Here is a 23,544-nt window from a genome sequence, read left to right as displayed (position 1 = left end):
TTTATTTTGGTGGCGGTAGTGATGACGACACTGGATCAGTGTGACCTGATTTATGCACATTCAGAGTAAAAATTAGGCTTAATAGTTTCTAAAATAAGATAAAATCATACAGTACAATACACATACTATACATTTGATCCCAGTTTAGCTAACGTAATTACTATACTATTAATTTACTTGTAAGGATGTGACATGGTAGTACATGCGTCTAAAGTAAGGTCAATTCTAAAGAGCATGTGTGACATCCCAAAATTGTTAATTAAATGCTTTAAGTGCATAAATTGTGTGTTTTTGCTTTTGTTTCGAGCATGCAGCTGGAAGTGGAGCTGATCACCGTCCCCTGCATGATGTATTGAAGCTCTAAAATCAAGTTATAAACAAACTTATTTAACGTCCTTCAGGTGCCGGCGGTGCTAAAGGTGAGAAAGGTGACCAAGGAGTGAAGGGCTCAGCGGGGAACACGGGCCCAGCTGGGCCGAAGGGAGAATCAGGCTCTGGTTCCTCTGGTTCCTCCGGTTCCTCCTCTCAGGCTGGAGGACAAGCACAGAAGGTAGAAACATGTCTTTATGTGTCTCTGTGCATGACTGTGTAATCAGCTGCATGCAATACTTACACTTATATATGTCTTTTTTCTTTGTTACAGGGAGAAAAAGGTGTAAAGGTAAGTTAATTTCAACACTTTATTGATGCATCTCGTGAGCTTACAGACAAGTCCTGAAAATACATCAGCTCTTTTTATTTTCTATTAACTTATTTGTTGATTTCATTTATTATTACTCTCGTATTTTCTCATTCTCGAATATAACTCGTTCCTCCTCTCCAGGGTAGCTCCGGCTTCGGATACTCCGGCAATAAAGGAGAGCGTGGGGCTGAGGGGCCTCCCGGGCAACCTGGTCCTCCCGGACCTGCAGCGGAGGTGGTTCGACTCGGGGACGGCTCCGTTGTGCAGCAGGTGTCTGGACCACCCGGACCGCCGGGACCACCGGGGTCAGACGGGACCGTTGGACGTGCAGGAGCTGATGGAGAGGCTGTGAGCACAGAATGATCTTCACAATATGCTTCTTATTTTACATGAATGTCACTCACTGATTGTTGGTTATCTTTCAGGGTGATCCAGGAGAGGATGGAAAAGCTGTAAGTGTCTTTTGTTTTTATTGAACAGATTGAGATGTTTCTATAAAGACAGATTTATTAATGGACTTGTCCCGTTCCCAGGGTCCCGCTGGGCCACGAGGTATCCCAGGAAGTCCAGGAAATGCTGGTGCACAAGGCCAAAAGGTTGAGATGAATTATGTTGTTCTTGAGCTGCTATTATATTATATTATATTATATTATAAGGATTTATTTATCGTAATAATGTGTGATATTTCCAGGGTGAGCTTGGAGACGGTCAACCAGGACCCAGAGGCCCCCCGGGTCTACCAGGACCTCCTGGATCTGGATCTGGCACCGGTGACCGCCCAGTACGTCTACACTTCAAACACCTTTTTCTTTTATTGTTTCAAGACTTTTCACTGTATCTTATGATGTTTTGACAGACGTTTTACGACATGGAAGGCTCAGGATTCCCAGACTTGGACAAAATCAGGGTATGTTGATGATTATTCGAATTAAAGTGAACTTTTTACACAACATAATGATTACATCATTTGTTATCCAGGGTGGCCGTGGTCCTCCGGGCCTCCCAGGCCCTCCCGGCCCTCCTGGGACTTCAGTGGCAGTGGGACCCAACGGTCCAGTAGCGTTTGGACCTCCTGGACCACCTGGACAAGACGGAGTCCCCGGTCTGCCTGTGAGTAGTATGATGTGGTTTTCATTGTACGACGTTGAGCTGAAACAATGACAGAAAATTAATCCACAACTTTTTTTGATAATGGATTGTTGCTATGGAGTAAATAGCAATAATACTGATTGTTTATGCATATCTTGTGTGCTGTTTCAGGGCCCTCCTGGTCCTCCTGGTAGACCGGGTCAAGCAGGTCTCGGAGGAGGAGAGAAGGTGAGAATGCACAGATGGATGTTAATGCTGAATATTTCTCATAGATTACAAATAAAACATGCGGTTTCATTTTGCATAAAATATCTTTCCCCTGCAGGGTGACGTTGGTGAGCTTGGTCTTCCAGGAGCAGCGGGAGAAAAGGTGAAATCTTAACGTCATGAATCAAAGTTTTGCTCTTGAACTTGAAATTAAAATGTGAAACTTGTGGTGGGTGCATCTAGATAGAATCTCTCCTCCGTGTTTGTCGTCTTCCTCTAGCAAGACTCGCAAGACTCCAACTTTTTCACCGGCCTGTTTTCTTACTTTGCTCCATCCTCTACGGTGTGTAATGGGTCGCAGGTACTGGGGGGGTCTCTGCTTTGGTGATTTCCTTCCTCTTTTCACCACTTAACATGTTGAGTTTTTAACCAAATGTCGCCGTCTCTTGCATGTCATCTTTTTTTTTCCTCTTTAAAAGTCATTCCCCAACCTGCTAATAACAGGAGTGTCTACCTGTCCGTCTCACCTCAGGGTGCTCAGGGTGACCTCGGACTGCCAGGTACATCTGGGCAGGGTGGGTTGGCAGGACTTCCAGGTCCCATGGGACCAGTTGGACCTGCAGGACCTCCTGGGCCACCAGGGCCATCGTACCGCGTTCATGTGAGTAGAGGTTAAACGTATATACAGATGTTTCTTTTCTTGTGTGGACAGATTAGAGAAAGGATTGTATCACTACATTAGTAATAGAGAGAAACGCTCTACTCCTCTCTCCTTACAGGGTAACGAGGGTGAATATGAGACGAACAACGGCTTGCCTGGACACAGTGGCCCACCTGGACCACAGGTACCCAACCACCCATACGTGTACATGAAACCGTCTCTAAACAGTAGATGCTCTGCCTCATGTTTCCATCTCTTCTGTCTTCCAGGGTCCACCTGGTATTGCAGGTCTTCCTGTAAGTACTGCAGAGTCTGTATGGCTTTTATTCTCTCTCAATTACACTCAAATATAGCTGTTGTTATTATTATCAATGGAGGGATATTCTTGGTATTAAAGGTCCCATATTGTAGAAAGTAAGATTTTCTTGTTTTTGATATTATAAAGCAGTGATATATAAATCCTGTGAAAGTATCGAAGCGCTCAATATACAGAGAAATACACACAGCCCATATTCAGAAATTGTGCGTTTGAAACAAGCCGTTAGGATTTCTGTCCATTTGTGATGTCACAAATATACAATATTTAGACCATTACACGGTTTTAAACGTAAACATTTTACATGTGTCCCAGTTTGTTTCCTGGTTGCAGTGTATGTAAATGACATCAGCTGACAGGAAGTAAACATGGACCCAAGCTGTTGCCTAGCAACGCAATTCCGTTGCAATTCCTTTGAAATGCACTAAAACGGAGCGTTTCAGACTGAGGGTAAATACAGGTTTATTCAAGCAGACAGCATGAGGAAAATAAAGTTTTTTAACATTAAATTATGTAAACATAGTAGAAACACAAAATACATATATGAACCTGAAAATGAACACGATATGGGACCTTTAAGTAAAGAGTATGAGTATTAGTGATGTTTTATTATGGTTTCCAGGGTAGGTCAGGTTTGCCAGGTAACCATGGAGACAAAGGATCAGAAGGACCAAGAGGACCTCCTGGGATACCGGGTCTCGACGGGTTCACAGGACAGCTGGTACGAGACCAGATTTTGTATACCATATAACATGTAAACAATACACCACTGCTTGTTTTTATGGCTCTAATTACTGATTGTGTTCATGTTTTTAGGGTGAAAAGGGAGACAGAGGACTGAGAGGAGAGTCGGTGAGTCGTGTGCTAAATATATAAAACAATATTTACTTTATTTTTAAGCTGTAATGGAAATCTGATGTTATTAGTGTTGCAGGTATTTTCTGATAAACCAAAGTACTTTTTATTTTCTCAACATGTCAATATGCACTCTCTGCTCTTCTTATGGATGATTTTGTGTGGCAGGGTCTACCAGGGCGAGACGGCGGCCCACCTGGACCTCCAGGGCCTCCCGGACCTCCAGGACAAGTCACCACCCAGGAAAGTGATGTGAGTCAGAGATCCAGTCGTTAACACGGAGACTAAATATTTAAAATTAACTTAACGCTAACATCACAGCCTGCCATTTAATCACTAAATCACGTATTTAATATTCACTAACAGTCACTGCCTGCTGCTGTTTGTTCACCTCCACACTAACTGACCTAACTTTGTCTTGCCGTAGTATAATGACGTATATTGGACCGAAGGGTCGGAGGTGAGTCGTTCCCTAACTGACCATCAACCTCACTAAACTAAAGTTATTCTAACATGTTTACACAGTATCTTCTATTGTTCTTTACGTGTTATCTCTCTCTCTCTTCTTTAGGGAGGAAACGGTGTTCCAGGTCGAGCAGGATTCCCAGTACGTATCATAATCAATATCACATTGATTGGGAATCAATATGAGAAACTGGATGGAAATCAGAGTATTATGTGTTTTTATTCAGGGGCCCTCTGGACCGAGGGGAGAAAAAGGAGATGCAGGTCTTCCAGGATATGCACCTAAAGTAAGATCATCCACATTTTAATTCATTAATTTAGCATTTTACACGCTAAAAGATGCATGTTGAAGGATTTTTTTCGTGCAGCATTGCAAAGACAAAAATTTGTCCTACCAATGAGTTGTATTTTGTAGAAACTCATCTTTTAATACATCATTCTTTTATTTGACTTAATTAATTCACAGTTCGTAATATCATTTTGTCGATTTAATTTGCCAGATTTTAATTTCTTTAATATGAATTATATGTTTCTTAAATTCCTGACAGCTCAGATTCGTGACTAAACTATCTTGTAATTTTGAGTTATATTTTATTTATTTAATTATTTAATTATTTTTTTATTTTTTTATTATTTATATATTTATTTATTATTTTTTTATTTTTAAGATATAATTTGAGTATTTTGTTATATCATTTTGTCGATTTAATTTGCCAGATTTTAATTTATTTAATATGAATTATATATTTTTAAAATTCCTGACAGTTCAGATTCATGACTAAACTTTCTCGTAATTTTGAGTTATATTTTATTTATTTTATTATTTTATTATTTTATTATTTTATTATTTATTTATTTATAAGATTTAATTTGAATATTTTGTTCTATTAAGATATGCATATTTTATTAAATATAAATAAATAATATAAAATATTTAGACATCTTACTATCTCAACTTAATGACTTTTTCTCTCTATTTATCCATCTAGCAAACAGATAAAGAAATTTTTTCTGCAACTTTATGGCGGATATTGAGAGATTGCAAGGAAAAGCATGATGATATATTGCCTTACAAATGTTATGCAGCACAAAACTGTAATTTGTTATCTGAGTATGTTAGTATTTCTTCGTATCTGTGTCTCTCCCGTTTTGTTCCAGCGGTGGTTTGAGTTAAACATGTTGTTGTGTTCAGGGGGAGAAAGGAGAGCCTGGTATCATCATGGGGCCTGATGGGAGACCTCAGTACCTCGGTGGTCTGGCAGGACGGCCGGTAAAAACCTTAATGAATGATCAGATAACGAGCTATGAGGATGCAACACACCATTCTTCTATCACAGCTCAAACAAACTTTCTTTCTGTCCTGCTTAGGCTTTTAAGATCCAGGAATTTAGCATCTAAATAAGTCAAGTTCTTGCCTAAATTGTCAGTGTGATGTGTATTAATTTACAGGGCGATAGTGGACCCCCTGGACCTGAGGGACCTCCAGTGCGTACCGTATTTATATTTACCACATTTTCAGTGTTTTTCTGATATTACATACATTAACAAACACCACAGACTCAGTATAATAAACCTGCATGATTAATTGTTTCTCCAGGGTCCTTATGGAACTGCAGGCCAGAAGGGAGATATCGGGTTTCCAGGTAGACCAGTAAGTAGATTTCATGTTTAAAAGGTGTCCACAAAGTCAGATATGTTTAATTAATACACATAGGGGCTTCAATCTTGTTCATATTTTATGACAAAATGACTTGAATATGATTCTGAATGGGTTTTATTGTAGGGTCGACCGGGGCTGAACGGCGCCAGAGGAGAGAGGGGAGATTCGGGCACTGGATTTGGATCTAGTTACCCTGTGAGTATCACAGATTTTGTCTTATTTAAAAGTCCCAGAGTCTATTTACTTTGCTTTTATTACACACAGTAATCAATATTTGTTGTTTTGTCCTCCAGGGTCCTCCAGGTCCACCGGGCCCCCCTGGACCTCCTGGACCTTCTGATCCCAGCGACAGAAACAGAGTGAGTCGACACATGAAACATTTAGTGTGTCCTGTTCAATTAGAAAGTTGAGTGATTCACATTTAATCATTATCAGACTGTCAGACCCTGCTGCAGTAAAATGAGAGGTTTTATAAAGGAAGTCTGGTGAAACACTACCGCTTCTGTCCACAGGGGGCGCCAAAATCAACACAAAAGTTCCTCGTAGTAGCTTTACTTAAATGTTTCTACTTCCGAATGTGAATAATAATCTTTGTTTTTATTTCAGGGAATTGATACTGATTACTCCAGATATTACCCAGGTAACTTCACTTCATATTTCAAGTGCAATGGGTGAAAGAAAAGTTTAAAGGACCGTAAACGGGTGGAAACTGCTCGCCTGTTAACACACCGTTCCTCTTGTTTATAGCTGTTAAAGGAGAGAAAGGTGATCGAGGACTACCAGGGACAGTTGAAATTACAGGTAGCAACACTTCATCTATGCACATACGTGACGGAAAAGCTGAAAAGTAAATTATGTTTTTGATGTGTAGACAAATTCAAAGCATTTTGTTTCTGATCCAGGTGCCGGGTCGACCGTTGACCTTTACACTTTAAGGGTAAGGCTCATCTTTGTGGTTTATGGTTAAACTATAAGCATCAGTATAATGTTTGTTCATATGTCTTGGATGTTTCTTAATGTGTCCAGAATGAGTTGAAAGGTGAAACAGGCCTTCAGGGTTACAAAGGAGAGAAAGGAGAACCAGCTGGAGGATATTATGACCCCCGCAACGGAGGGAGTGGAGTCGGATCCCCAGGAGCACCTGGACCTCCTGTAAGATCCCACTGTCAAAAACATAAATCAGTTCATGCTCAAATAAGTCAAAATCTAAACACTTTTCTGTCCTTGTCCCGTCAGGGCCCAAGAGGCGACTCCATCAGTGGCCCACCAGGCCCTCAGGGGCCATCTGGTCAGCCAGGAAGAGGTTATGATGGGCAACCTGGACCACCAGGACCGCCTGGACCTCCAGGAGCAGCCTTACCTGGAGCTCACAGGGGCACACAGAGTGAGTTATAACCACAAACACATCCGCCATGTTTCTACAGTAGCCCAGAACGGACAAACCAAACACTGATGTCTCAATTTGCGTACTTACACTTACTATTCTGAGTGCACAAGTGCGTTCACACAAGTATGGTAAAATGCAGTGCTCTCTAAGTACCCGGATGTTGTACTCAAAACTGTCAAAACGTTGACACTTCTCACCCTAAACGGTCGCCGTCGTGGTTACGTAGCGGAAGGGGACCAATTTCAAACTTGTGAAAATGACGGGCGAGGAAGCTGCAGCGGTTGCGATTGAAACGACAAACACCGAACATGTTTGTTTTTCACTAAGTACCACTATACTTTAGTCTGTGTTCAGTCATGTAACCCCCCATTTGATTGACAGCTATCAATATTCCTGGACCGCCGGGACCACCTGGAACACCTGGACCACCTGGACACACATCTGGGGTGAGAAAACCTTCCTTATTATCTAACAATATATCATGAAATAGAAATACCGCTGTCATTATAGCTGCAGGACAATAGCTTGGATTACTTTAAGAGTGTTTTTGTGTTTGTAGGTGACGGTGTTGAGGTCTTATGACACCATGAGAGCCACTGCTAGGAGACAACCTGAGGGCTCTCTGGTGTACGTTATAGAAGAAACAGATCTCTACTTACGGGTCCGAGATGGAATTCGTCAAGTCCAGGTGAAGTATTTTAAATCAGCAGGAGAGATATAAAAGTACTTCTTGTGTATATTTATGCAGTTGTCTTTTATTGTTTCAGCTCGGGAGCTACATTGCGTTGCCCAGCGTGGATGTGAGTGCAACTTCTCCTTTTTTCTCCTCTTCTGAACATATAATGTGTCCTGTTTGAACATTAAACATATCATGCACATTGTTTTCAGAGTAATGAGGTTGCAGCTGTGGAGCCGCCACCGGTCGTCCCTTACTACCCAGACCATCAGTCACACCCAGACCAGGATCATCACGCCAGACACCCAGACCAGCATCATCACAACACACACCCAGACCAGGATCGTCACGCCACACACCCAGACCAGGATCGTCACAACACACACCCAGACCAGGATCGTCACGCCACACACCCAGACCAGCATCATCACAACACACACCCAGACCAGCATCATCACAACACACACCAAGACCCGCATAATCAGCCAACTCACCCGGACCCAAGATACCCAACCCACTCTGATCCCCGATACCAACCTGACACGCGATATCAGCCGGATCCGCGGTTCCCAGCACCCACAGATCCCAGGTTTCCAAGTTATTCAGACCGGCTGAATCAACCAGACGGTAGGACTCCTGACCACACCGCCCATGAACGCCCTGAGTACCCAGACACTCGCTACGCAGTCACTCATCAGCGAAGACCACCTCCTCCTCCTGTGTACCCAGACGTTCAGCGAAGACCTCATCTTCCTCCTGTGACCCAGACTCCAGTCCACCATCACACCTCAGGTCCAGGGGTAAGAGAGGCCACATTTAAAACATCAAACTCACATTTTAAAATGAAATATAACTACTGAGCATGTTGGTGTTCCCGCAGCTCCACGTCATCGCCCTGAACGCCCCTCAGAGCGGCGCCATGCGGGGCATCCGCGGTGCAGACTATATGTGCTTCACTCAGGCTCAGGCCATCGGGATGAAGGGAACTTTCCGCGCCTTCCTGTCCGCCAAACTCCAGGATCTGCAAAGCATTGTCCGCAAGGCCGACAGGGACCGCGTGCCAATAATCAACCTGAAGGTCAGAGGTTCTTCAATCATTTGAAGGGCGGGTCCATAACAACAAAATCTGCCTACCAGTCATCTCGTCATCAGCAGATCTTTGTACTAATTGTGTTGTCTTGTCTTTGTCAGGACGAGGTTCTGTTTGACAACTGGGACGCCATCTTCAATGACGGCAGGATAAAGGACAACTTGCCGATCTACTCCTTTGATGGAAAAGACGTTCTCAATGACAGCACATGGTGAGCCAAATCAAATGGAGAAAAAAACAAAAAAATAAGTGTTAAAAAGTCACCAAAACTTCCTCTATTCATGCCACCCTTTCTGTTTTAATCCCAGGCCAGAGAAGATGATCTGGCACGGGTCAACCGGCGCCGGGCAGGGGCACGTCGACGGCTTCTGCGAGGCGTGGCGCGTGGGCGACCGGGCGGTGACGGGCATGGCGTCGTCGCTGCAGAGCGGCAGCCTGCTCCAGCAGAGCTCCAGCAGCTGCTCCAGCTCCTACGTGGTGCTGTGCATCGAGAACAGCTACGTCAGCCACGCCAAGAGATAAACACACACGCATAGACGCACACATACATGCACACACGACACTGGACAAACCCCAAAGTCCACACACACTTTTATATCTATTGTAAATAAGTGTTTTTCTTATGATTAATTAGTTTATGTGTGTTAACCCCTCCTATATGGTGCTTTACAGGATGATTCCACAACCTAAGTTAAGCTCAGGTGACAAACAGTAACACACCCTCCGGCAGCCAAAATTGGAAGAACACACCTTTAAAGTGTGTTTCCAAAAGAGCAGCTTTGTTGTATGTGAACGGTTCATTTCCTTGCTTTTTGTGACTTGTCCGCTAGCAGTCGCTATAATGTTGATATAAACATTGAATAAGCATGCTTGCTGCAGAACACACAGAACACACAGATTGATTTCATAGGGACTATTCCTTCGTAGAAAGTAAACTGTTTACAGTGTGGTGGATGAATTATCCAAAGTAACAGAGTCACAGGATCTGCATTCCCCCAGGTTGTGCCTCTCATGTATTATACCATTACATTCGAGTCACAGAGCTATAAACGTGTTTTTCCCAAAGAATTTAAAGGTTTAACATGACATTTTGCTGTTTTGAAGGAATTTCCAAAACCCTCAAAGACTCTTCTAACTATCTGGATGGAAACATTTTAATTCAATGCACCATAAAAATGTTTTATTTTACCATTTTTTTCTTTCATAATCACGCTGAAATCACATCAAACAGCAGCGAAGTGCAGCTCGCTTATTTTTCCCTTCAGAAGGAGAGTCTTTGAGGATATTTGGAAATATTCTCTCAAAACTGTGCTGTTAAACAACTCTCCTGGTATTTCAGCCCGTTCTCATTCCCAGGGCGTCAAATACTTTGTCATGACTCTCGGCGTTAGATACCGACGCACAAGGCACCCTTTAGCGCCGGTATGAGACGCACCGGGCTTTCAGGTAAGTACAATGTAGACCAAACATTTTCACTTTACAAACATAGTAATGTTGATGTTTTTTCCTCAACCTGAGCAAGTGTTTTTGTGTTAACTGCGACAGTAGTGGAGCGTCTTAATTTGCTACCCAGAACGTTAGAAAGTGATGCCTAGGGGTGACTCGTTGGGATGAGAACGTGTTGGATATTTCATGATATGGTCTGACTGTTACTGTAATATAATGGTAATACACAAGAGACACAAGTTGGGGCTAATTTTAGAAAGACATGTCGCTTTTATATTGTCATTTTCAATCCTGTGATCTTGGAAAATTTAATAATGGATTATGGGTATCTGGCAAGATTTGTCACACAACAGCAAATCCTCTCTTTCTTGTCCATCCGTCTAGACTAGAGAAACTAAATTTATCTCAGAGAGGGATAAACCACTGTGATCACTGTGTTCATTTAACCAAAAACAACCCCTCAAAATATTAATGCGCCTGAACAGCAGTGTTAATATAATGATATTAAACAATGTTTCCTGTAGTTAAAATACCACATTCACTTGCAGTATTTGTCGGTGCTGGAGTGGAAAACTGAGTAATTGAAATACTCAAGAGCAAAATAAACGTTATTGTATATGAAATGTATGTTGTTTTTTTAACTTCTTTTGCTTTACACTGATGTTATCTGTAACCCACAGCACTTGAGTAATAGCCTTTTTTTTATTTTGCGACTGTCTTACATGGGAAAAAAATCAGATTTTTAGCAGTAACAAAGGGATATTTATTTTTTATAAACCGTGCATTTTCTAGTATAATGTGTGACGTGAATGCTTTCACAAAGAATGACAACATTTCCAAATATACACACAAAGATGTGTAATGTAATAATGATGAGTTTGTGCACATACAGATATCTGGAGAGGATTCAGCCATAAATGTTTGTCTATGCACTGTTGATTTGTTTTTTTGCTTTTATACAAGACATTCATCAAACATCATCATTCATTAGTTTCGGTCTAAAGTGGAGAATATAGTGACGTTTTCATGTGCCATAACAACTGCAGTAAGATTTGTATTATTATCTGTTTTTTCTCCTTGTGTGTGAGCAACATTTTGAAATGCTGCATCTCATTGAATAAACTTGTGTGGAAATTGTGAGTGACGTTCTCAGGTGATGTTGTGCCACTTTGCACATTGAATTGCAAAATGCATTTCTATTTAAATAAAGAGGCCAAAAACATTCTGTATCAAGACTAGTGGAAGAAGTAGCAGGTCTCTTCACGCTCAAGAGAGAGGAACGTGTTGTGCATCTCCCTCCGTGAGGAAGCAGAATATCATGAGACACCTCCATCGTCTCCTCTAACTCAGATTGTCTCGTGTGTTCTGTTATTTTCCAGCTCGTCTCTCTGATGATCTCCTAGCTGTTCTTGTTATCAGCTGCCTGCCTGCACAGCTGCTGCTCAATTTTTTCAACAGTTTCCCTCATGCATTGGTTGTTAGGATGCCTTGGAGCTGCAGCTACATGTTACCAGACTTTAAACGAAGGCCAAGTTTAGGTAAAGTACATTTTAACCCTACTGTCCCTACCTTTTAGCTCATGCCAGAAACTATGACATGGATTGATGTCTGCTCATTGGCAGGAGGTTTAAAACATTTACTGAAGCAGTTTCATTCTGCAATCTAACAACAACTTCATGGAATGACCTCATTAAAACAATTCCCAAAGGAAAAACTACTGGAAAACAACTAAAAATGTTCACTTAAAGAGAAGTGTTACCAACAAAATGCATTAGTGATTATGAAGAATGACTCCTATCAGTATCCTATTGTATTAATATATCATTGGATCTTCATTACTGATGCATTAACATGTAGACTACACAATATTTGTTTATGTAACTAGTTGAGGTGGAGCTGATTTTACCAACTTTATAGTTAAATCTATCAAAGCATCATGTGTCAGATACTGATCACATGTTTAAAGCTCTGCTATGACTCAAACTCCACTTCCATACGGATGAACTTGTCATTCTGAGCCCTTCCTGTTCAAGGCAAAATGGGAAACTGTAACTGGATGACAGGTCATCTGCTGAAGAACAACGGAAATGAATAAACCGTTAAATACGTCATTGCAAATAAAATATACGGAAGAAAGAGATGGAAAAAGATAAAAGAAAGAGGAAGTCTCTCGGTGTGTGTCATGCAGGATTGCCAAATATAGGTAGTTAGGGCCAACAATGGCCCTTATTGAAACTAGTGTTTCTTCTCTCGAATGCATTGCCTTTTTGAAGGCCTTAACATGCTCAAAAAGTTGTTAAACTTGGCAGACTTATCAGACGCAGTGAAAATATTGATATTTTAAGGGGCTCGGGGCTCGGGTGTTTCAAAATGGCTCGCTTGTGTCCCCTAGAAAGCTGGAAAAATTGAGCCCCTCGCTCCGGTTTCACCTACATGTATGAAATTTGGCAGACAGATGTAACATGTGGAGACGCACAAAAAAGCCTCTTGGAGGTATGCCCAAAACTCAACAGGAAGTCAGCCATTTTTAATTTAATGTGTCAAAATGTTGCCTTTTCAAAAAATTAAAATAGGATTTTAAAAGGTGGAATTACCTCAAATTGTGGTGGAGAAATACTGAATCTTTTATTTTTTATAACTGGCTGAAAGTAGTCAAATTTAAACCCTGAATTTAAAAAGTAGGCCACTGATGTCACCTTTTTTCCCCCCTAATTTCTTTATAGTAGAAGTCATCTATCACAATGTGTGACAATTATGACAAAACGGAGAATCATACTTACAGCACATATGGTAATTATAAGAAACTAAAAAAATAATAATAATAATAATGATAAATATATTATTAAAATAAACAACGAAAAATTATAATTAATGATTATAATAATAATAATAAATGATGATTATAATAAAAATGTGAGAAAGGAAAAAAGACTATAATATAAATTATATACATAACTTACAGAGAAGGAATGCAATAAATCACATTTCTCCCTCCCAAAAAAAATCCTGTTGCAAATTAAGTATATGAACACATTTCTTATTGTTTATCATTTGGATAGACTCCTAGTACTTTTTTTTTTTCAAACTTTATTGATAAGTAAGACAACAAGAATCACATAAACAAGTTACAAGAACAAAAAGAGGAGACAAAGTGCCAAGGGAATTAATTGATGACTTGGTGAAGTTTGGTTTTCTATTAGTCCATTTCATTTTATGTATATTTATGTAAAAATATAATATAATATAATAAAATATAATAAAACATTTTGACATTCTAGATTTGCACATCAATACAAAATCTCATAGTACTTTCTAAATTCAACTCTGAATGGCCCACTGACGTCACCTCTGACGCTGCAGTGAAAACATTTGACACACCTTTTCTTACATTAAAACACCTGGGTGTGGCGCTGGACTCCGACTATTCAGTGTCACAAGACTGATTGAGCCGGATTTGACTTTTTTTTCTCTTCTATTTCCTCTAATATTCTGTGTTTTTGGTTGGTTTCCTCTTCAAGTTTTTTTTTAATTTCCCAGTTGAAGTCGAGGTAAGTTTCACTTTGGTGCGACGCAGATGTTTTCACCATGGAAAAGGTCAGTATCTGACTATCTTCTTTCATTATTTGTTGTGTTTTACAGCCTGTTATTATTAAATGTGCCTCAGTTCAAAAGCTTTTATTAACAGTTTCTAATTTACATGAACATAAAGGTGTTTAATAAGCTACAATAACGGTACAGTGTTTCCTGTATGAGCATATTGAGTCAGAACAGTATGTGGTTGTACTGCACAAGATGCTGGCACTTTCAGACAGTAGTTGAAGAAGTATTTAGATACACCACAATATAAAAATACTGCATTACAACTACTAAAAGTTGAATATCTTTGAATTGAATATCTGTAAAAAAAGTAAAGATGTATTATCAGCAAATGCAAAATGATAATCTAAGGCATAAAATAGTATAGTTAAAATAAATATAAACATAAGTAAATATAAAATAGTGTAAATTTGTAATTTTGTTTACGACAGTATTTCAGATGAGAAAACTGAATATTAACAGGAATGTGTAATATGTTAATAATGAGAAGTATTAAAAAGATATAGGTGTAAACAATGTAGTATATAGAGAAGTAGTAAATCTGTGTAAAACAATATGTAAAGTAAATAAAGGTAAAGTGACTATAGAAGTATGGATTATGCAGCAGAATGACCTTTGTCACTGTTGAATATTGTATTTTTATTATCTATTTTATTATCAATGCTGATGCATTACTTAATACAAGATGATTGTAACTACAGCTGTCAAATACAGTAAAAAATACAACATTTACTCTGAAATGTGGTGGAGTAGAAGTATAAATATCAGAAACTATAGGTAAAGTACAAGTATCTCAGTTCTTACTTACTAGTAAATGTACTTAGTTACACTTCAACAGTGTTTTTAGGCTTCTGAACACATTAACAATAACTATTAACGATGATTATTATCATAAATTATTTTATTATTAATTAATAAAATGTGGCAGAAATGGATATCTCTGTTTAATTTGCTTGTTTATTTATTTATTTTTGTATTAATTCCCTTATTTATTTACTCTGTTTAATTTTCCCTTTTATTTATTTATGTTTTTATTTTTTATTATATATTATACATCCCTCTCAATGTGTCTTCTACAGATCAAGAAAATGTTTGTGATTTGAGATGGATGTTAATTCAGCAGGTAGGCATCTTCCAAGGGATTGTAATAAAAGTTGAATAGATGCATAAGCCAGAATTGTGGAGTATTGTTAGTTTCACTTTCAGTCTGACTGACTGATGTTTGTGCGAAGGTGTGAGCTCTACTATGGATCTACCTGAAGGGAGAGATGAGGGAGTCCTCACCTCCAAAACGACTCCACATGGGGAACATGACAGCTGGACCAAAGCTCAGAGGTGAGACAAGGATCTTAACTGTTCATCACTGTCTAAACTCATTTTGCATACATTATTATTAACTGTAAAACTCTGTGTTAAAGCCCAGAGCAGCAGGAGAGACCAGCCTCCCCTGTATTCAGCTGTGTGTCCATGAAGAGCAACCAGTCAATGGAGCCACCTTTTGCTTTTCAAAAACAACGTTGTTCTGAAACAGAGTAAGTCGGCATTGTGTAGCTACTATGTAAGCATTAAAGGGTAACTTTGGTATTTTGCAGTCTGTATTTTGTCATGTTTTTGTGTCTAACTGACTAATGGGAACAACAATTTCTGAAAATGGTCCAGTATCGAGGAAGAACACTGTAGACGGCAGCCGCTCACAGGCTGCAATGTGGGGCTATTGGGGCAAGCTGGCACCGTCATTTACGTCCACTAAAAGCTCTTGTTTTTGCCATGACAGGCTCTGATTGCTATTATAAGTGTCTGACATCATAATGGGAAAATATGGTCCAGGTTGAAAAATAGCAAAATTACCCTTTAACAAAGCAATTTTTTAGAGGGAATCCACCTTTCTTTTGTCAATTGTTTGTCTCTGTCAGGATCGAGGAGAGACCAGCCTCCCCTGTATCCAGCTGTGTGTCCATGAAGAGCAACCAGTCAATGGAGCCACCTTTTGCTTTTCAGAAACAACGTTCTTCTGAAACAGAGTAAGTCGACATTTTACTTTGTGAGCATTAACAAAGCCATTTAAATAATGTATTAATAATAAGAGAATCAGTATGTAAATCAGTGCGTCTGTTTTTGTCTAATTTGGGCTTTTTTCTGAATCTGAGAATAGCATATATATATGCTCTCTTCAAAGCCACCAGACTCCATTGAAAAAACAGTAATTTTAACTCACAGAACACGGGAGTTGCTGGTCTACTGTTAGTTTGTGTTATTGTGTGACTTTGGCGAATCCAAACTAACCCTTTAAAACACCAAAGAAACCAGCTGATCGTTGCAGCGGTAGACCAGCAACCACTATCAGAATAAATGAATATTTGCTGCGGTGTGTTTTCCTCCACAGACTACAACAGGAGAAGTCAGATGTTCACATTGGTCAGTCCGCTCTGGAAGATCAAACAGACTCCATATTCATGGTGTGTACATGCACAAGCAACTACTACTACAGTCACATTTTTTTGTACAAGTCCACTTTGCAAATTAAGTTTATATATATAAATAATTTTCCAGCTGCTTGAGGAGAACATCATCAGTTTTGTGAAGAAGGAGCTGAAGACGATGCAGAAGGTTCTGAGTTCAGAGCGTTCAGATGACAAGGTGCTGGACAGCGAGGAGGAGGAGGAAGATATGAGGAGCAGCAGAGAGGCATTTGTGAAAGTTGTGCTGTACTTCCTGAGGAGATTAAAGCAGGATGAGCTGGCTGACTCTCTGCAGAGCAGTAAGATGATTATTACGGCTTTAACACAATGGAAAAGGAAGGTCCATATCTGTTGTAGCATCCACTTACTAGTGTTTTTTGTTCATGCAGAATCTCCGGCGGCTTGCCAACGAAAACTCAAATCTAGTTTTAAGCAGAAGTTCCAGTGTGTGTTTGAGGGGATCGCTAAAACAGGAACCCCAACCCTCCTGAATGAGATCTACACAGAGCTCTACATCACAGAAGGAGGGACTGCAGAGGTCAATGATGAACATGAAGTCAGACAGATTGAAACAGCAGCTAGGAAGCCAGCCAGACCAGACACGACAATCAAATGCGAAGACATCTTTAAACCTTCACCTGGAAGAGATGGACCAATCAGAACAGTGCTGACAAAGGGAGTGGCTGGCATCGGGAAAACAGTCTTAACACAGAAGTTCACTCTGGACTGGGCTGAAGACAAAGCCAACCAGGACATACAGTTCATATTTCCATTCACTTTCAGAGAGTTGAATCTGTTGATAGGGAAAAAATACAGCTTGGTGAAACTTGTTCATCACTTCTTTGGTGAAACCAAAGACGCGGGAGTCTGCAGGTTTGAAGAGTTCAAGGTCGTCTTCATCTTTGACGGTCTGGACGAGTGTCGACTTCCTCTGGACTTCCACAAAAACGAGATCCTGTTAGATGTCACAGAGTCCACCTCAGTGGATGTGCTGCTGACAAACCTCATCAGGGGGAACCTGCTTCCCTCTGCTCGACTCTGGATAACCACACGACCCGCAGCAGCCAATCAGATCCCTCCTGAGTGTGTTGACATGGTGACAGAGGTCAGAGGGTTCACCAACCCACAGAAGGACGAGTACTTTGGGAAGAGATTCAAAGACGAGGAGCAAGCAAACAGAATCATCTCCCACATCAAGACATCACGAAGCCTCCACATCATGTGCCACATCCCGGTCTTCTGCTGGATCACGTCTACAGTTCTGGAGGAGGTGTTGACGACCAGAGAGGGAGGAGAGCTGCCCAAGACCCTGACTGAGATGTACATCCACTTCCTGCTGGTTCAAGCCAAACTGTGGACCGTCAAGTATCATGTCGGAGCTGAGACGGATCCACGCTGGAACCCAGGGAGCAGGGAGATGGTTTTGTCTCTGGGGAAACTGGCGTTTGAGCAGCTGCAGAAAGGCAACTTGATCTTCTATGAATCCGACCTCGCAGACTGTGGCATCAACGTCACGGCGGCGTCGGTGTACTCGGGATTGTTCACACAGATCTTTAAAGAGGAGAGAGGGTTGAATGAGGAGAAGGTGTTCTGCTTCGTTCACCTGAGCGTTCAAGAGTTTCTGGCTGGTCTGTATGTCTTTCTGACATTTACCAACTCTGGCGTCAATCTGCTGACTCCATCAAAAACCTGGTGGTCTAAAGTATTACAGGACAAATCTAAGCTATCACACCTCTTCCAAAGTGCTGTGGACATGGCTTTACAGAGTCCAAATGGACACCTGGATCTGTTCCTCCGCTTCCTCCTGGGTCTTTCACTGCAGACCAATCAGACCCTCCTAAAAGGCCTGATGACGCACGCAGGAAACAGCTCACATACCAATCAGGACGCAGTCCAGTACGTCAAAAGCGTAATCAGGAGGAACCTGTCTCCGGAGAGAAGCATCAATCTGTTCCACTGTCTGAATGAGCTGAATGATTCCTCTCTACTGGAGGAGATCCAGCAGTACCTGAGTTCAGGACGTCTCTCCACAGTCCAACTGTCTCCTGCTCAGTGGTCAGCGCTGGCCTTCATCTTGCTGTCATCAGAAAAAGACCTGGATGTGTTTGACCTGAAGAAATACTCTGCAACTGAGGAGGGTCTTCTGAGGCTGCTACCAGTGGTCAAAGCTTCCAAGAAGTCCCTGTAAGTTTAAAGAAGACAGAAAGCCATTCATTCCTACCACATAATGATTATTATTATTATTATTTTTAATCATGCTGTTTATTGTTTCCTTAAGAAAAAAGACTACAACAATCTAAACCACAACAAATAAAATAATATTAAATATAACGGATAGTAAATGTAAATTTAAAGACAAACTATTCAAAAACAAATAATAAGATAATAATTATAAAATCAAAAATATAAATAAATGAATAAAAATTATAAAATAGAAATATAATAAATTATTTTTTAAATGTATCGATACAAATAAATACGTAAATAAATTGTAATGATAATAATAAATAAATAAATGAATAAAATAAATTCACACACCAGATTCCCAACACCTACTTATATCCCGTGGTCCTGCCACCCACACAGGATAGATACAGAGTGCATACTGTTTGTTTAACGCACATTTACAAAAGAGTTAATAAAACAGAATATAAAAATAATTAAATAATATTAATATAATTACATAAAAAATGAAATATAGGTTGCAACAAAGCTAACATCTGAGGCGCTCGTGGGACGCTCCGAATAATGATTATTTTGAAACTGTATTTTTGTTGCGTGTCCTTCTTCAGGCTGAGTGGCTGTAACCTGTCGGAGAAGAGCTGTGAAGGTCTGGCATCAGTTCTCAGCTCCAGGTCTTCTAGTCTGAGAGAGCTGGAACTGGGTAACAACAATCTGCAGGACTCAGGAGTGAAGCTGTTTTCTGCTGGTCTGGAGAATCCACACTGTAGACTGGAAACGCTGAGGTTAGATCTTATACTGTATGGTAGATACAACACTAACAGCGTTGACTAGGACACCAAACCTTATCCTTCATTCTCACAGCTTTGGAAAGCTAAATATCTAAAATGTTTCTATTGATTTTACCAGGTTGAATCACAACAATCTCACAGAGAAATGCTGCCAGGAATTGTCATCGGTTCTCAGCACCAAGCCCTCCAGTCTGAGAGAACTGGACTTGAGTTACAACGAGCTGCAGGACTCGGGAGTGAAGGTGCTCTCTATTGGACTGGAAAGTCCACACTGTGCACTGGACACACTCAGGTCAGGGTTACTCAGTTTGTCAGCTTTAATGACTCGTAGTAAATATATGTTGATCCCTAAAGAATAACACAACATGTTTTGTATTCAATATCCAAGTTGACTAATTAAAAAATCTTCCTCAGGCTGATTGGCTGCAGCTTATCAGACAAAAGCAGTGATACTCTGGCCTCAGTTCTCAGCTCCAGGTCTTCTAGTCTGAGAGAGCTGGATCTGAGTAACAACGACCTGCAGGATTCAGGAGTGAAGCTGCTCTCTGTTGTGCAGGAGTGTCCGCATTGGAGACTGGAAACACTCAGGTAAATCACATCTTCCCAAGTTCAGACTATGATATTGTTGTAATTTGACTAAGATACTGAATGTTCCAGAAAGCTGAACACATTCATTTTATATTTTATTTTACCAGGTTGAGTCAAACTAGGCTCACTGAGAAATGCTGTCAAGAGTTGTCATCAGTTCTCAGCACCAGGTCGTCCACTCTGAGAGAGCTGGATCTGAGTAACAACGACCTGCAGGACTCAGGAGTGAAGCTGCTTTCTGCTGCACTGACGAGTCCACACTGTCCACTCCAAACTCTCAGGTTAGATTCGTGTTATATGGTTTTGGGGCGACAAGATTGTGTAATGGTGACACTGTATGTTGTGTTTTCTTGTGTTAAGGTATTATTTTTAGTCTTTTATATTTAGTCCATTGGTTACTTTATTTCCACAAAAAGAGTCAAAGGAATAAGTCTACATTTTGGAAATTTTAGTTAGATAATAAGCTGGTTAATGAAGCTTAGCATAAATCAGTGATTCTCAAAGTGGGGCCCAGGGACCCCCAGGGCTCTGTGGCACTCTGTCAGGGGGCCTGCAAAGTAATTTGCTATAAATTACAAAATAATGCTGTATCATAAAAAATAAATACATCAATAAATAAAAGGGAAAATTAAACAGAAGAGTAAATAAATAAGGGAATTAATACAAAGATAAATAAATAAAGCAGCAAATTAAAACAGAAATATCAATTTATGTCACATTTTATCAATTAATTAATGGCTACTTAAATTTTTTATATTATTTTTGCTACATTTAATGACACATTTATTTATTCATTTATTTTTAATTATTATTTAATTATTTATTTAATGTATTTTGGCAGGTTCCGTCCTCCATAGTGACTTCCTAAATATAGTATAACGGTAAATGTGTCTGTTCCTTTTTGGCAGTTTGAATCAAACCAACCTGACAGAGAAATGCTGTCAGGAGATCTCATCAGTCCTCAGCTCCCAGTCTTCCAGTCTGAGAAATCTGGACCTCAGTAACAACGACCTGCAGGATTCAGGAGTGAAACAGATGTTGGCTGGACTGGGAAGTCCTCACTGCACCCTGGAAACTCTCAGGTCGGTATTCTGCCTTTTAGGAAGTGTGATACTGCAATTGTTTGGCTTGTTAATGCAATGCAGTTGCCCTAATGTAGTCACTGTCATCGTCTGTGCATCAACGAATTCTCATTTGTAAGATTCCTGATTGAAATCCTTCAGGCTAAGTGGCTGTCAGTTATCAGAAAGAAGTTGTGCAGCTCTGGCCTCAGTTCTCAGCACCAGGTCGTCCACTCTGAGAGAGCTGGATCTGAGTAACAACGACCTGCAGGATTCAGGAGTGAAGCTGCTTTCTGCTGGACTGAGGAGTCCACACTGTACACTGGAAACTCTCAGGTAAGATCATATTTTAACACGACTTTGTAACTGTATAAAACAAATCTGTCTTGCCTGTTTGTGGTTATATAAACTGTTTTTTTTTTTTTTTTTAAAAGCGTCTTCTGTCAGGTTCATACATTTTTTTATTTTTAAAAACGGTGTTCTTCTTTCTGTAATTACTCTTTAAGGATTAACAGAATCAAACCATAAAGCAGTCGGTTAATGCAAAGAGTTTTTTTTGTCCTTGCTGAAATGTAGTTTATCTAAAATCCTGAAAGCTGAAACACATGTATATTTTTTTCAGGTTGAGTCAAACTAGGCTCACAGAGAAATGCTGCCATGAGTTGTCATCAGTTCTCAGCAGCAAGTCGTCCAGTCTGAGAAAGCTGGACTTGAGTAACAACGACCTGCAGGATTCAGGCGTGAAGGTGCTCTCTGCTGGACTGAGGAGTCCACAATGTGCACTGGAAACACTCAGGTCAGCAATTATCATTTTACTAGTAATGAAAACATCCAACAATGCTTTTCTTTTCACAAAACTCCCTACTTTGTGTGTATTTGTGTAGATTGTCAGGCTGTTTGATCACAGAGGAAGGCTGCACTGCTCTGGCCTTGGCTTTGAGGTCCAACCCGTCCCATCTGAGAGAGCTGGACCTGAGCTACAACCATCCAGGAGACTCAGGAGTGAAGCTGTTGTCTGCTGGACAAGAGGATCCACGATGGAGACTGGATACTCTCAGGTAAGGGAAGATACAAGGGATTAAGGGCTCTATATTAATCTGTCTTTGCTCTACCGACGCTCCTGCTTTAAACACATTAAATGCTAATTTTTATACTAATGTAAACGCATGAACTGTCTGGGGAGTGTTTAATTGAAATAGTTTATTTACGTTATTTTCATCTGACTTCGTTTTCTTCCTCCAGTGTGGATGATGGATGTGTTCGGTGGTTGAAACCTGGTCTGATGAAGTGTAAGTGTGTTAAATTGAATATCTAATTAAGTCCATTTGACATCCATTCAATCAAAACCTGCAGACCTTCATCGAATTGTGTATTTTCTCTCCGTCAGATGTCTGTGAACTCACATTGGACCCAAACACAGCACACAAAAACGTCGTCCTGTCTGAGAACAACCGAAAAGTGATGCTGGCGATTGAGAAGCAGCCGTATCCTGATCACCCAGACAGGTTTGACTGGTGCTACCAGGTGTTGTCTACAACCGGTCTGACTGGTCGCTGCTACTGGGAGGTGGACTTTGAAGGAGGGGTTGATATTGGCGTGACTTACAGAGGACTCAGGAGGAGAGGAGCCCTTGACGGCAGTAGGCTCGGGTGGAATGACAAGTCATGGAGTCTGGAGTTAACTGATAAATGTTACTACGCCTGGCACAATAATATAAGAACAGCTCTTCTCACGTCTCCTTCCTCTGCCTCTAACAGAGTCGGAGTGTATCTGGACTGGCCTGCCGGCACTCTGTCCTACTACAGAGTTTTATCCGACACTCGGATCCACCTGTGCACCTTCTACTGTGCATTCATTGAACCCCTCCTCCCTGGTTTTGGTTTCTTGTCGTTGGAGTCGTCAGTGTCCTTGTGTTAAAGACAGGACAACAAGTACCTTTTTTGACGCTTGACGACATTTTTACATTTCTGTTTTTTTATTCATTGTTGTATTCTTTTTGCATTTATTATTATTACTGCTGTCTTTAAGCCCCTCAGGGACATTAAACCTTTGCTCTACTCTTTACTGATACCACATGATTACTGATATCATTACACACAGACAGCTGCGAAAACAGTTAAAAATATATTTAAGTATTTATTTATACAATGTTTGAAAGTATATACAACAGAATGGCAAGAAAAATAGTTTTAGAAAAGTGTACAAAAGTCCAATACATAAGAAAAAACTGAATATGTACAATCTGAAAATAATACAAAGATGATACTGTGCGTAATGTACAAGAGATAAGGGTGAATTTTTAAACGTGACATACAGTTTTCACATGATCGAAC

General features: G+C 40.3%; 2 protein-coding genes across 9 annotated transcripts in view; both read left to right on the top strand.

The window, feature by feature from the left end:
• LOC141762672 (uncharacterized) overlaps positions 1–11,674 on the top strand; it is a 38,042-nt gene extending 26,368 nt beyond the window's left edge. For 6 of the 7 annotated variants that reach the window (XM_074626647.1, XM_074626646.1, XM_074626644.1 and 3 more), the window contains 36 exons: positions 402–550; positions 644–661; positions 824–1,030; positions 1,108–1,134; positions 1,216–1,278; positions 1,374–1,463; positions 1,539–1,589; positions 1,661–1,792; positions 1,943–1,999; positions 2,097–2,141; positions 2,259–2,321; positions 2,511–2,639; positions 2,758–2,823; positions 2,909–2,935; positions 3,578–3,676; positions 3,772–3,807; positions 3,979–4,062; positions 4,382–4,417; positions 4,503–4,562; positions 5,468–5,545; positions 5,725–5,760; positions 5,873–5,926; positions 6,059–6,130; positions 6,229–6,294; positions 6,542–6,575; positions 6,683–6,736; positions 6,838–6,872; positions 6,962–7,087; positions 7,172–7,319; positions 7,704–7,768; positions 7,882–8,010; positions 8,090–8,122; positions 8,211–8,798; positions 8,879–9,076; positions 9,190–9,299; positions 9,397–11,674. In XM_074626647.1, the coding sequence (XP_074482748.1) occupies positions 402–550; positions 644–661; positions 824–1,030; positions 1,108–1,134; positions 1,216–1,278; positions 1,374–1,463; positions 1,539–1,589; positions 1,661–1,792; positions 1,943–1,999; positions 2,097–2,141; positions 2,259–2,321; positions 2,511–2,639; positions 2,758–2,823; positions 2,909–2,935; positions 3,578–3,676; positions 3,772–3,807; positions 3,979–4,062; positions 4,382–4,417; positions 4,503–4,562; positions 5,468–5,545; positions 5,725–5,760; positions 5,873–5,926; positions 6,059–6,130; positions 6,229–6,294; positions 6,542–6,575; positions 6,683–6,736; positions 6,838–6,872; positions 6,962–7,087; positions 7,172–7,319; positions 7,704–7,768; positions 7,882–8,010; positions 8,090–8,122; positions 8,211–8,798; positions 8,879–9,076; positions 9,190–9,299; positions 9,397–9,610 (3,479 nt within the window). In that variant the 3' untranslated portion in view covers positions 9,611–11,674. The remainder of the gene's footprint in view (positions 1–401; positions 551–643; positions 662–823; positions 1,031–1,107; positions 1,135–1,215; positions 1,279–1,373; positions 1,464–1,538; positions 1,590–1,660; positions 1,793–1,942; positions 2,000–2,096; positions 2,142–2,258; positions 2,322–2,510; positions 2,640–2,757; positions 2,824–2,908; positions 2,936–3,577; positions 3,677–3,771; positions 3,808–3,978; positions 4,063–4,381; positions 4,418–4,502; positions 4,563–5,467; positions 5,546–5,724; positions 5,761–5,872; positions 5,927–6,058; positions 6,131–6,228; positions 6,295–6,541; positions 6,576–6,682; positions 6,737–6,837; positions 6,873–6,961; positions 7,088–7,171; positions 7,320–7,703; positions 7,769–7,881; positions 8,011–8,089; positions 8,123–8,210; positions 8,799–8,878; positions 9,077–9,189; positions 9,300–9,396) is intronic. The other variant, XM_074626643.1, reaches the window with a different exon arrangement.
• A 2,345-nt stretch (positions 11,675–14,019) lies between these two features.
• On the top strand, positions 14,020–23,281 carry LOC141762674 (uncharacterized). 2 transcript variants are annotated; one of them, XM_074626648.1, is made up of 18 exons: positions 14,020–14,128; positions 15,211–15,254; positions 15,364–15,466; positions 15,550–15,663; positions 16,045–16,152; positions 16,515–16,587; positions 16,682–16,889; positions 16,980–18,774; positions 19,383–19,556; positions 19,681–19,854; positions 19,977–20,150; positions 20,258–20,431; positions 21,059–21,232; positions 21,374–21,547; positions 21,834–22,007; positions 22,096–22,269; positions 22,454–22,500; positions 22,599–23,281. In XM_074626648.1, the coding sequence occupies exons 2-18, from the start codon at positions 15,236–15,238 to the stop codon at positions 23,126–23,128; spliced, it is 4,389 nt and encodes a 1,462-aa protein (XP_074482749.1). In that variant the 5' UTR covers positions 14,020–14,128; positions 15,211–15,235; the 3' UTR covers positions 23,129–23,281. The 2 variants fall into 2 exon arrangements, with proteins under 2 accessions (XP_074482749.1, XP_074482750.1); XM_074626649.1 differs by lacking the exons at positions 20,258–20,431; positions 21,059–21,232; positions 21,374–21,547.
• Positions 23,282–23,544: the final 263 nt, after the last annotated feature.

This window comes from Sebastes fasciatus, chromosome 24 (assembly GCF_043250625.1).
Source record: "Sebastes fasciatus isolate fSebFas1 chromosome 24, fSebFas1.pri, whole genome shotgun sequence".
Classification (NCBI taxonomy): Eukaryota; Metazoa; Chordata; class Actinopteri; order Perciformes; family Sebastidae; genus Sebastes; species Sebastes fasciatus.
This window is presented reverse-complemented; position numbering and strand designations above follow the sequence as displayed.